This window comes from Rhinolophus hipposideros, assembly GCF_964194185.1.
Source record: "Rhinolophus hipposideros genome assembly, chromosome: 4".
In the NCBI taxonomy this organism is placed as follows: Eukaryota; Metazoa; Chordata; class Mammalia; order Chiroptera; family Rhinolophidae; genus Rhinolophus; species Rhinolophus hipposideros.
Genome location: NC_138050.1, coordinates 9,589,334 through 9,603,401, shown reverse-complemented (window position 1 = coordinate 9,603,401; position 14,068 = coordinate 9,589,334). Strand labels below are relative to the sequence as shown.

Sequence of the window (14,068 nt, the reverse complement as noted above, 5' to 3'; positions counted from 1 at the left end):
TGCATCTCAACAGTCACCACTAGATTCTCCGTGCCTGTGCCATACACCGTGACAGGCGCTGGTTATAAATAAAAGGAATAAGGTACTAACAAAGGATCGGTGTCGCGAAAATCTAAAGAGTTTCTACAAATCAATAGAAAAGAAAACATGGATAAATGGACAAAAGAATGAACAGGCAATTTGCAGAAGAGAAACACGTATGGCCGCGTGATCATAGGAAGAGATTCATCCTCACTGGGAATCAGGAACATGCAAATCACAACCATTCAGTCCTTTCAACAGATATTTGTCCAGCAGCCACAAGGCATTGCTTTAGGTAAAGCTAGGCATTGCTTAGGTCAGGAGGCAAAGATCCCTACCCAGGTGGAAGTTATATTCTAATAAGTTTTAAAAAAATATCTAAACAGTAAATCTTAGAGAAGTGAATTATTCAGAAAGGCAGCAGATGGTGATTTCTATGGAAAAAAGAAAACCTGGAGCAGCTAAGGGGCATAGGCAGGTTGCAGAATTAGAGTGTAGGCATTACTGGAAAGGAGAGGTCTGAGCAGACTTGAAGGAGATAAGGCAGGTAGCCGAGCAGATGTGTGGAGGAAGAGCCCTGGGACACAGGGAACCGTTAGAGACAGGCCCTAAGGTGCACATGAACCTGGTGTTTTTAAGAAGCTGCTAGGGTTATCTTCAGGAAAAGGGAAGAGTAAAGCAGAAGAGAGGGTGGGAGGGAGTGCGCATGTGTGAAGGGTGAACAGCTTAAATGCGCACATTGAAAATGAACCCAGACAGTGGAAAGAAAGGAGACTCCAACTATGCCAGGTGGAGAGGAGGAATTTTAAAATTTTTAGTCCTCCTAGGTAACCATTGGACAGATATGCCAGATACACCTGCTTGGCTTATCTGGTGGCATGGGAGTGAGAGGCATTACTGCCCGAGGAAAGAAGGGAGGGTGACCAGGCAGAATATCAGGATACTTTCATGGGTGCAGAGTGCAGCCTGTGTTACCAACCAAAGACAGAAGAGAGAGGAGCCAGAATTCCTGGAGCTGTGGAAAGCACGCTTTCTTTATTGCTGACATAAAACAACCAGAAATAACAGCACTACAGGAGCAGCAAACGTTTATTATTTAGAACGCACCAGGCACTTGGCTAAGCCCTTTACATGAGTTATGTTCTGTACTGTTCACAGTGTTTTAAAAATGAAGGTGAGCCTTATCCAGGTTGCAGGTTAGTCAGGCAAGGTCACTGAGCCAGTTCGTGGTGGGACTTGCCTGGGGCCACATCCAGGAGTCTAAGTCACTGCAGAATCTGTAAGAACGGTGATTGGACTCGACCAGGACATGACCACAGGACCAGGGTGCTTTTGACCAAATGGCACAGTGCTAATTCTGGGGCTCTGGTTGAGGCGAGAGGGGGAGAGAAAGCTCTGGGCCTGAAGGGCAGAAGCAGGGTAGGACATAGCCTGAGGGTCACGCATGGCCTGTGCAATGACTCAACACTGAAATAGGTGCAAGAAGCAGTGGTCTAACAGCAAAAGCACAAGCACCCAAAGACAAAAGGAGCTGGAGTGGACGTCATGGAAATTCAAGTCTTTTCTGCTTCAAAGGCTACCCTCCAGGAAATGACAAGGCAACCCATGGAATTAAAGCAACTATTTGTAAATTATATATGGGATAAGGGGTTATCTTACCTAGAATATATAAAGAACTCCTACAACTCAATAATAAAAAGGCAAATAGCCCAATTAAAATATGGGCAAAGGATTTGAGTAGACATTTCTCCAAAGGAGATATACAAATGGCCAATAAGCACGTGAAAAAAATGCTCAATGTCATTAGCCATCAGGGAAAGGCCAAGTAAAACCACATATGGGTACTTCACATCCACTAGGATGGCTATAACCAAAATGACAGACAATAACAAGTGGTGGGGAAAATGCAGAGAAATTGGGCCCCTTATACACTGTTGGAGGGAATGTAGAATGGTGCAGCCACTTTGGAAAACAGTCTGGCAGTTCCTCAACAGTTAAACATAGAGTTAGTTACCATGTGAGCTGGCAGTTCTGCTCTTAGGTATGTAACCAAGAGAACGGAAAACATATCCATACAAAAACTTGTACACAAATGTTCATAGCAGCATTATTCATAGTAGTCAAAAGTGGAAACAACCCAAATGTTCATCAACTGATGAATGGACAAACAAAATGGAGTGTATTTAAACATTGGAATTTTATTCAGCATTAAAAAGGAATGAATGACTGATGCGTGCTACAAAATGGATGAAGCTAGAAAAGATTGTGCTACGTGAAAGAAGCCAGTGACAAAAGACCACCACCTATTGCATGATCCCATTGTATGAAATGTCTGGAATAGGCAGTTATCAAGACAAAGTAAATACAGCGGTTGTCTAGGGCTGGGGGTTGGGAGGGTCGGGGAGAATGGGGTGGGGCGCAGTGCGATTGCCAAAGGGTACGGAGTTTCTTTTTTGGCATGATGAAAATGTTCTAAAATTGATTGTGCTGATGGTTACACAACTCTGTGAATATACTGAAGACCACTTAATTATATATTTTAAATGGATGGATTCTATGGTTTGCGAATTATATGTCAATAAATCTGTTGTTTCATAAAAAAGTAATGGTCTATAATCTCAGAAGACACTGATACCTACGAATAACATCACCCAGAGTTTTGATCTTGTACAAATCTATTCAAGAACACACACTGAACATCTGACACATTTTTATTGTTCCTGTTCCACAATTTTGCTGAAAGCGTGTCCGTGCATGTCTGCTCTCTTCATCTGGGGGCAGGGAGAAGGGGAGGTCCACAAGAGGTAATGTCCACCTTATGCCTCTCTTGAGGGGTAGGGCTGAGGTGGGCAGTGCCCAGAGGGCGTGGGGAAAAGCGCAGGACACGGGGACCTAGTTTTACAAAGACGGAACCCAGGAGGTGTGCTGCTGGAGTGTGAGTGGGTACGTCTCCCGGGAGCTCCCACAGCTTAACCTCCCTTGTTGTCATCTGAGCCGACTGCTTTCATTTCTACAATGTTTGCTCATTCTTTAAATAAATGCTTAGATGTGGGAAAGTTAGAAATGAGTAGACATTTGAATGATGTTTCATAGTTTATTTATATGATTAGTTTAAAATTACATCCTTTCTAAGCCAGCATGAATGTATGAGGCAGGCAATAATTATATAGTGAATTTTACCCAGATCTTCCAGAGTGTTTTAAAACTGCTCATCCAGCTTAGAATATATTTGCAAATATTTTCTTCCATATTGCAGGTTGCCCTTCACTGTCGATTGTATCTTTGATTTTTAATCATCAAGGAATTATTATTTTATTATAATTTAAAACTTTTTTTAGTGTGACTTACTTTTTTTTAACTTCATTGAGGTGTGACTGACTTGTGAAAGCTGTACATATTTAATGTATACACCGCCAATGAGTTTGGATGTAAGCATACATTGACTGTATCCTTTGATGCACAAGTTTTAAGATCAATGTAGTCTAACTTACCTACTTTTTCTTTTGTTGCCTGTTTCATATATGCCTTTTGATTGCCTTCTGGTGTCACATCCAAAGAATTTTTGCCAAATTTAATGTCGTGAGGCTTTTCTCGTATGTTTTCTTCCAGGAATGTTATAGTTTTGGGTCTTTCATTTAGGTCTTCAATTTGTTTTGAATTAATTTTTATATATGGTTTAAGACAAGGGTTGTACTTCATTCTTTTGCGTGTGGTTATCCAGTTTTACTAGCACTATTTGTTGAAGAGACTACCCTGTTCCCCATTAAATATCTCTGTTCCCTGGTCAAAGATCATTTGACCATATGCTTGAGGGTTTACTTCTAAGCTCTCTTCTGTCCCATTGGTCTGCAAGTCTCTCTTTATGCCAGTACCACACTGCATTCATTACTATAGCTTTGTAATATATTTTGAAGTGTGAATCCTCCAATTTTTGTTCTTTTATTCTGACTTTATAAATTCCAAAATAAATATCTTTAAATAAAATTTGGTTGAAAATCATCATATTACAATCATTTGGACAGATTTTCATAGTCAAATGAAAATGGACTATTGAGCAAATAGGAAGGTATTGGCCATTTGAGATAACTTACCTGGTTTCAAATGCAAATTTTGCTTCAATCATAGCATACAGATTTGTTACTACATTGTCCAATTTCACAGAATAACTGCTTCTACCTATCCTCCATAGATTTGATCTGTAAATTTATTCACCATTATCACTATTTTTGTCATAAATTTATTCTCCATTATCAGTATTTTTGTCATAGAAAAGTTTGAAGTTTTCTATATAAAAGAAAATTGCTTGAATTCTCACCATGTAGGAATAATCACTGTTAATATTTGGTATATAACATCCTTACCATTTTTGTCAATGCAAATATATACACATAAATATTTTTTAGCTGCATTGGCAAATGATCTGAAAGAATCTATACCAAACATGTTTGTACAAAATTTAATTATGTTATTCACACTTCTTATTTTTCACTTAATGATATTTCATGAGTAAAAATGATGTGCGATCGATCTGCATCATTGTTTCAAAAGGTCATGTTGGATTCCTTTGCCTTCGGTCTGCTGTAGTTAGTCACAATCACTGTAGGATATTGGGATTATGCCTCGTTGGCTTTTGTTTCTGTTAAAAACAATACTGTGATTGCATCTTTATACCTACAACTTCACCCACCTGATTACTTCTTTAGGATACATTACAAAACATGAAATTATTGGGTGAAGGATGTAAAGTATTTTGTTGAACTCTGATGACATATTGCTAAATTGCTCTCCTACAAGTAGCAATTTATATTCCCACTGGTAATATAGACACCTACCTATTTGTCTATGTTCACACCAACACTTTCTCAATTTTTTAAGTAAAAATGGTATATTGTCATTTCAATTTATATTTACTTGATTAGAAATGAGGTCAAACATTTTAATGTTAAATTAAAAATTAATCGTATCATTCTTTTTTGTTTTAATTATGAAAATTAAAAATTATGAAAATTTATTCTTTTGGAAATTAAAGTTCCTTGCCTGTTTTTCCACTTTCACCACAATGATTTTTAAGTTTAATGTTATAGACTTAAGTTATAGACAATACTATGATTAGGACCATTTCTCAATTTTCTTTTGCCCACTATGTTGATGATGCTTTGTTTTTGCTCTTCATGTGTCTTTCATAGTGTGTGTGTGTGTGTGTGTGTGTGTGTGTGTGTGTGTGTTTTCAAAACTGATCATCTCTTCCATTCTAGCCCCTGGGTCTCTTGTCATGCCTAGAAATATGTCCCCCTATCAAGATTGTATAAGTGTCCTGCTACATTTTTCCATTGCTTTTATGGTTTGCTTGACTTTTTCGGTCTCTGAATTTCAAATGTGAAAAACTAAAAACTAGCGCTTTATTTATACGGCATCATTTAAATTGATTTCCTATTCTCTCACCAGCACCCCCACCTCAACATAGAAAAAGTGAGGCCGAGTAGAATCTACAAAGTTATGTTTTGTGGAATTGGTATTTCTTAAGTGTTCACTACATGCTCAGGAGGCTTTCTAAGCATGTCTGTCTAAGATACTATTTAAGCCTTTGAGAAACTTTTCTTTTTTAAACAATAGAACTGGTAATGGAGACTGCCAGTACTTTATGACATAAATCTGTTCAGTGCAACTGTGAGCTTAGATGAAAGAGCTAACGAGGATTATTTTCTTTTCTCTTGTAGATTTTATAGGAAGACAAAACTTGTTGGTTTTCAAGACATGGAGTGTGTACCTTGTGGAGACCCACCTCCCCCTTACGAACCGCACTGTGAGTGAACTCCATACAAACACATCAGAAGGGCTCTTGGCCTTTTTTTTAAAAAAAAAACAAACAAAAAAAAACCTTTGTTCAGTTGGGAAATGGAGCAAAATCTTTCTCTGCTATGGTCTTACAGTGTGCACTCTTTTATCAAGCTTCCAGCAGGACAGAAAGCTCTTTTGTTGTATGCCTCAGTCAGCAAACTGTGTCCATTGATTTGAATCTCAAAGTGAAATACACTTTGCTGCTGCTGTGCTCCATTCAAACTCTTATCTTTCATTCTAGATATGTAATTCAGGCAACTCCAATTAACTAGGTGGTCCAAATCCTAATGCATAATTTCTCTGCACCATGGCCCCACGAATTCCCGTGTTTTCCCGTCTTAGTCCCCGGACACTGTCATGCAGTGCCTTCTCTGCCACTCCAGAGACCTGCCTCTCCTTGAATCACCTGTCCTAATCAACAAATTGTTAAATGGAATCTTAGTTCATTTTGTTCACTCCTCTATTTTTCTCATTTAACACATAAACAAGAGAAAACCCATTATGGGCTGGGACTATAACTGTAAATGAGAAAATTGTGCCTTTCCTCTTTGTATTAATATTAGTTAATCTTTTTGACAGTACTTTTTCCCTTAGACATAAAAGGTATTTGTTACAAGTTTTACAAACCTGCATTGATCTTGAATGGGAAGAAGAGCGGCTCATCACTCTTCTTAATCATACATATAAATCTGGCCGATGAAAGCCCATGGTTGTTGGGCCAGGAAAGACATCTTGCAGGTGGCCCCCCTGGTATGCCCAGGGCATGCCAGGCTTTACTGAGAGGGCTTTAGTGAGCTGTGCTTCACTGTACACAAGACACAGGCGGTCCGGGCAGAGGAGTAAGGAGGGACCTGTCCATGCATAGGTAGCTCATGCCTTCCTGGGGGGACTTTGATTATCGATGTTTAAATTTGGGGGTTGTTTTGATGTAATTTTCAATGCATGGGATTGGTCCTATTGCTCCTTTCTGTGACAAAAGCTCCCTCTGAACTAATTGAAAGGTATTGCATTATTTGATAACGTCACATAGTCTTTCTGTCTCCAAGAACATCATGGAATTTTGCAGTTCATGTTATCATGTCCATTACCAAAATGCGTTACTTTCTATTCTTCACTTGAAGTAACAGAAAATCAAAAGAAAAAAAAAATTTGCACTCTTTTATAGAAATGTATTTTGACCCTCATTTTTATACTATGCAAACATTCACCAAATAATTCATTGCAGTTAACAAATGCAACATTGAATGCCTGTTAAGTATTAGTCACCATAGAGAAATGATATGTTTTACTTTATTTTCTCAGTATCCCATCATCAGCCCACATTTGTCTTTGAGGACACCAGGTCCAGAGAGGTTAATAGCTTTCCATTGATGGCTGGTAATTGGCAGACATTATTCAAACCCAAGTCTCTCTCACTCCAAATAGTGTACTCTTTCCATACTCTACTATCTCCCAAAGGAAAACCAAACTATCTAATCTGTACTCTGTTGGCTGATGTCATCTACTGCTTGTTGACTTTTTGTTACATTGTTTGTTTTAATGTTCATCATTTAATGAAAACTCTAAAGATCTAACATAGAGAAGATCCTGAAAGAGCCTCTTTCTGCTGCACAATCCATAAATTGCCATGTCTTCTTCCAGTTAAAACAGGGGCAGCAGCCTGGTCTTGCCCATGGATCAGCTCAGCCATTATTTTGTCTAGAAGGCAAAGATTATGCTCTTTATCCCCAACTACCATAAAAGAGGTAGTCAAGTAATTGGTATTGCCCAGGTTAGAGTTGGAAAGTACTCGTTTTTGTTTTTTTTTTCTTTCCTGTTTAATTTATTGGGCTTAAATTTAATATAATCTAGTCACAGGTCTGAGGCATGGGAATTTTTTTGCCTTTGGGGATCTGGTGAAGTTTGGACATCATAAATTATCCTTTAAACATAGATTTCACATTCAACTTTTAATGCCTTGTAAAGCCCTCATTAAGTTATTAATATAATTTGAAAAGAAAATTAACTAGTTTACCTTACATTTACAGATATATTTCCCCGTATATGAAACTTTTTAGGAAGCAAAGACAAATGAATTATTTTTAAAAGTCAGAAATGCAGTGTGCACAGCTAATGGCCTTTCAAATCATGAAACAACAGTCTGGTGGTCTTTAGCGAGCGCTAATCCTTATCTCTGTGAAGGGAAATTTGCTGCCTTTGGCAACAGTTCTTGGGAGTAATTCCAGAACACAACTAATCTCCTCAAAAGAGATCTTGACGTCTTTGGGGGAAATTATGTAAGACGCCTTATGTTTTCATTTCTTCTACTTTGGGCTTTTCAACTTATCCACAAAAAAACTGCTTCTTCAGTGATTTTTCTCCCAGGAGGAGCTCCTGTATTATTTGGACTCTTAGTAGTTAGCTAGGAGAAAGGGACGCCACTCAAACTACCTCAAGTACTGGCATTTGTTTCAAGGGTACAGGTGCTAGTGAGAGAGGCTGGAATTTCCCAGAACGCAGGGGTGGCCCTTACTGGGGACCCCAGGCAGCCCTGGAGCCTGGAAGCCATGGCCCCCTGGAAGCAGGAGGGGCCCCTTGTCAGCGTCACACAGCCACTTGCTCAGCCTGCAAGCCTCTCTTTATGTTTCCTGCTTTCCCCTCATACTTTCAATGGACTGCGCTGGTCTGTACTTCTCTTTCACGGTCCTGAAGGAGAGACCCTGATTGGTGTAATTAAATACCATTGTCCTTTGAGGTAGAGCCATTTCCGTCCACCTGCTAAACAAATATTTGAGTGGCAGGCACACACCGTGAAGGACAGATAGGTCCCCGTCCTTGTCTTCATGGAGGGTACAGTGTAGTAGGAAGTTGTCAAATAACTACTCCAAGTTCAACAGTGTTCAGATGCGACACACAGAGGCGGAATTGTGACTGCTCAGTCCCACATCTGGAAGGATCCATGGCGCTCTAGGGCTGTATACTGGGTAATGACGTAGGAGCTTTGGGGAAGGCTTTGGAGCTGGATTTAAAGGATCATTTAGAGGAGGATGAGTCTGAAAAGGAGACTAAACACAGCGGCCAGAGAAATTGGGAGAGAGCAGGAGAGTGTAATATCCTGCAGCACTGGACGCCCTGTGCAAGTTGAGTCAATTGATGCTGGAAATGTCCTTTTCACCCTGGAGGTCTGTGGTGACATTGACAAGAACCATTTTACTGAGTAACGGAAATAGAAGCCAGATTATACTGAAACAAGAAGTTACTGTAAGGGGAGAATGGAGATGATTATAGACAGTTCTCTGCAGATGTTTGCCTGTGAAGGTGACACACGGAGTGGGCAGGCAAGGGAGGGGCATTGTTTTACTTCATGTTTCAGTTGAGAGACACATCTGCATGTTTGCAGGTTGAAGGGAAGGATCTAGTTGAAAGAGGTCGATTCTTTTATATGAAAGAACAAAAGAATGACCAGACATGGAGGGTTTGTAGGAGAAAGATCTCAAAGCACAGGTGTTGGGTTGGTCTTCTCTGGGAGGAGGGAGGAGCAACTTCCTGGGGTCACCAGGCAAGGAGGGCGTGGGGCCCATCGGCGTTAGCGGTGGGGGCGAGGGGCTCGTATACAAGGCTTCTGTGTGTGTGACAGAGGAAGCACCGTGGTATGCCTGGGGAAGCCGGAGCCGAGGACCTCAGAGGCTGGAAGAGGTTCTCATGACAGAGAGTGGGACACAAGCTGATTAGAGAAAATAGTGGGTTTCCCAGTAGCATCCAAGGTGACGTCTGTGGTCAGAGTAAAGCATTGTTTGCTCCTTATGTAACATGTGGAGGGGCTTTTGCCATGGGGATGACTCAGCCCACCTCTGAAGCGGCCCCAGGACATACACTAGTTGTACCTAAATGTGCAGCATATAACAAGCTACAGACAGGTCTTTAAAAAGGATGACTGTCTGTGTTAATCACACAAGAATAATTTTAAATGAATGTAATACATATTCTTATATTTCTATAATACCTGAGGCAAACCAAAGTAGCAACTTAACAGAAAACACAAGACTGAAAACTTCCTATTGTATCTGTCAACTCTCCAAAGGGCCACCCAAAGTCCATTCCTGTCTATGGCTGGTGTAACTTTGGCCGAGTGGCTGAGTGACTTACGTAACTAACTCCCTGAGCATTAGGCTTTGTCCCTGTAAAATGGGGTGACACCTGCTAAGGTTGTTGTAAGTACTGAATAGTCAATATGTGTAAGTCTCCTGGGACAGCGTCTACCAATGGGCAGGTGTCCAGTCTGTTGGCTCCCTTCACTCCGTCTACCATATAATGCATCTTGGATGTGGAATCTTATTTCCTGGCATTTGGGGGCACTTGCTGTCTTGAGAAAGGACCAAGTGACTGCCCAGGGATTCAGCAGAGGCAATGATTCAAATGATAGCAGTGAGCTAGCACTGCGTGTGTGTCTCATTCCACAGGAAGTGGCATAATAGGAGATGGAGGAAACCTCAGCCATTAGGTAACAAAACGGGTTCTCTACAGCTCAAATTTGTAATAGTGTGTCTAAATGTAAGTTTCTCTCTTTGTAGGGTAAACCTGTATTCCTTGTAAAGTGATTGCAAAACCAAGAAAGACGTTTCTATCCCTCTGACTCTTTATATTGACCCAGTTTTAAGAAGTCCTGAAAAATTGGGCGTCTAGCGGAGGCAGTAGAGTAGAGCAGAACACAGTGTGGGACCTGTTGCTAGAAGTTTCAGATTCACATCTAGGCTCTGCCGTGTGCTGACAGTGAGACGCTGGGCAAATCCTCTCACCACTTTGAACCTCCATTTATTCCTTGGAAAATGGGATGGTCATACCCCATTGGCAGGCCTTACAGAGAGCTGAACGAAATACTCTGCAGAAGCATACCTGCCACAGAGTGAGCTCCGGGATGACTGCCTGCTGGCCTGCCCTCTTCCAGATGATGGCTGCATCTGCCCTGCGTGCCTTGGCCCCACCTGGCCAGGTGTGCTCTGTGGACGACGTGCTTGGGAGTGGTCCCATACAGGGAGGATCTCATGATGCAGCTGGTTTTGATGTTTGTCTTGCTGGTCCTTTACCTCCACTGGTGGGTGAGCAACGGAGGGTACCTAGCAAGGGTCTGCAGTGGGTTTTCATGTTTGTTACTCGAATGGCTGGACTACCAGGCTGAAGAGACCCTACTTAGGCTGGTCTCCTCTCTCTGTCCCATTGCGCAAGGCCTCAATGCCCCGTGCCCAACCAGCGTAAACTTTCAGCTCCCTCACCCACCCACCCAAATAATAATGGATGTGTGTGAATATAATTAATTAGTCCACCTATACCCTCTTTGTCAGTCACTTAACAGCATTGACTTGTGAGAACGACTGGTTGGCATGGAGCACAGGGTTGATTAGTGACATCGCTGTAAATTGCAGGTAACTAAAAGTAGGTAGAAAACCCTGCTTCAGGCTTTGCTCCTCCTTGTAGCTTTACCTCCTACCAACGGGAGCCCATTTACAGCATTCAAGAGAAATAGGGAAAACACACAAGAAATTTTAGAAGAACTATATTCTGCCCTGGGTCTGATAAGAAATGCAGATTTTGTATGATTTCTTTTAGCAATGTTTACTTAATGTGGAACAAATACTGTGGTTGGAACAAATGGTTTTGAAAAAATTCAAAGGGGTTTTCACCCGAGTCCAGCTTTATTTCAGTGTGTTTAACCTAGATGTTTGCTTTGTTCTTGGGGGCTTTGTAAAACAAGCCACGTGATTCCAAAGAGATAAGAGATCAGATAAGTAGCTGTGTGGGGGAAGAAAGAAAAGCAGCTCTATTGACCTGAAATTATTTAGGAATTTTACATGGCTTAAAACTGCAGGTCTCTGCACCAGTAAGTAATAAGCCACATTATTAAAAAGTGATTGTTTTCCAAACGAAGCCTAAAATATCTTTTAAGTAGGGAATCAAAGTAATTTCCAAATAAGCGTTTAAAAGAAATATTTGCTCATTCAAAGTAATTTTTAAAGTTTAGTAGAAAAAGTAGAACACTGTAATAAAACATTTCCAACATCAGAGCATACAAAACAAAATATAGCATTTTGATGATTTTCTTTTTTCTATCTATACCACTGATCTTTTTAAAAAAAATAGATGTAATTATGCTGTACATACTATTTTGTATCTTTTTTCCACCTAAGATGTAATTTCTTTTTTAACGTACTATTCTCAGCATTATTTTAATGATGTTTTTGAGTAAAGTATCATATAGGTCAGGGGTGTCCAAACTGTGGCCCGCAGGCCAACTATGGCCCGCAATCCATTGTTAATTGGTTCGCAGCAAATTCCAAAAATGTATTTAGTTTACTTAAATAAACCAGGTAAGGCAATACGTACTTCACCTCGAGTGAGTGGCCCGTCTGTTTGTGTATTTTACCGCATATGGCCCTTGGTGAAAAACGTTGAAAAAAGTTTGGACACCCCGATACAGGTATTTGGATGACAGTGGGGTTTAAGGCTGCCTATTACATTACCCATATTGCTGCTATTCACATCTCTCTGTGGGCATCTTTCCGTATTTACACACTACTGAATTGATGCCCACAAATGTGTTTATGGGTCCAAAGGTATTAATATTTTTGTCTCTTGACATGCAATGCTAAATTATTTTTAAGTCAGGGTACCTGGTAAATGCCTCTTTTAGAGAAAACAAAAACAAATTTAAAAGAAAATAAATTGGGAGTGTTTTGAAATCAGTACCAACAGGACTTCTCAGGTTTTCATTACAGGAGGAAAGAGAAGGTAGGGGAATGGGGGGGTGGGAGGAGGAGGTGAATTACCAGGTCACTTGAGCTCACCTGAGCGGTTTCACCAGCTCAGCTCCTGGGGTTGAACCAATTCCTGGTGGTGTCCCAGCAGCCGAGCTCTGCATCCTGGGTATTTCAACTCCTACTGCATCTGGCCACAGTGAATGCCTGTCTAACGGGATGCAGAAGAGACACATAGAATCCAAAAGGATTTTATGTTTGCTTTAGGGAAATTATATGATTTTGATTGTATCTTTGTATGCTTTTTGTTTCTGCAGCAGAGTTCTTCTGATGATTTTGCTAATATTTGGTGTGCCAGCTTTCCCAAGGGCTTACTGGATCTTCTCAGGAAAGGTCCACAAAGCCAGTATGTGCTAATTAAGGGTTCCATTTACTGGAGGTTTTCAAGTAGTCTGTGGTCCCCAGGCCAAAACTCCTAAGTGTCCAGCCAGGAGACTGCTGCCATGGCCTGTGTTAATGGAGCCTCACTTTGGGGACAGTTTCAGGAACAAGATGAGTGCTAGTGTGCACCCTGCACAAATGGCTAAGGCAGGAGAGATGGGGGACTTCACAAAGAGAAGTCTTAACAATGAAGCTCTTTCCTGTTAAACTTTCAGGGTGGGGCCATTGAGATCAAAGAGAAAACAGCCCAAGGCTTGTGGCGGACAGATTGCAAAGAAAGCCAGCCCTCCCGCTGACTTTGGAAGCAGAGATTCCCTCTGTTTTCCCTCATTTATTTGTTGGTTTAAGGCACTGTTGCTCTCCTCTTCCTTCCACTCTCTAAAGCTCCCTGCTTGTCCTTTACATCACCCTTTCTTTCTGTCAGTATAATGCGATTTCATTATGTTATTGAAAAACAAATCTAGAGTAGGGGTAGTCAAAGGTGGCTTCTGTGGAAACCAAAGAAAGGTCTCCCTGCAGAATCCAGGCACTGGAGCGCTCTACTGAGAGGAATGCCTTTTAAGCCCTCCCGTGGAATCCATTTATTTTTTATTGGAAAGCTGTCTCTGCCAAACCAAACAGCCCTGGTGAAGGGACTGAGAAGAGAGGGAAGAAGCTAATAGAGGCAGAGATGGATGCAGCAAGAAGTGAAAAGGCAGCCTACAGTCCATCAGGGAGGGGTCAGAAATACTGCAAAAAGCAGCCACAGGAACTCCAAACACACTGTAATTTTGTGCCATTTAGTGTTGAGCAAACAGACCCGACCCATACGTCCTAATGACTGACCCCTGAGGTTTCCTCTCTAATACCACTCAGTACGATAATTATAGTTCTCATTATTATTCCGGACACAAAAAAAGGGGTGGGGGAGGATGATCAGATTACAAATTCCTTGTAGTCTTTTTAAGACAGCAGAAAACTGTTGTGATTTATTTCAGAATGATTTCCACTAAACATAATCCTTTTTTAAGCTTATTTGCTTATCGGGGTAAACAACTGTT

The 14,068-nt window shown here is 40.9% G+C and overlaps 1 protein-coding gene across 8 annotated transcripts in view; it reads left to right on the top strand.

Moving 5' to 3' along the window:
* TNFRSF19 (TNF receptor superfamily member 19) overlaps window positions 1-14,068 on the top strand; it is an 86,148-nt gene that overhangs the window by 31,927 nt on the left and 40,153 nt on the right. For all 8 annotated transcript variants that reach the window (XM_081047123.1, XM_081047122.1, XM_081047118.1 and 5 more), the window contains exon 5: window positions 5,739-5,824. In XM_081047123.1, the coding sequence (XP_080903249.1) occupies window positions 5,739-5,824 (86 nt within the window). The remainder of the gene's footprint in view (window positions 1-5,738; window positions 5,825-14,068) is intronic.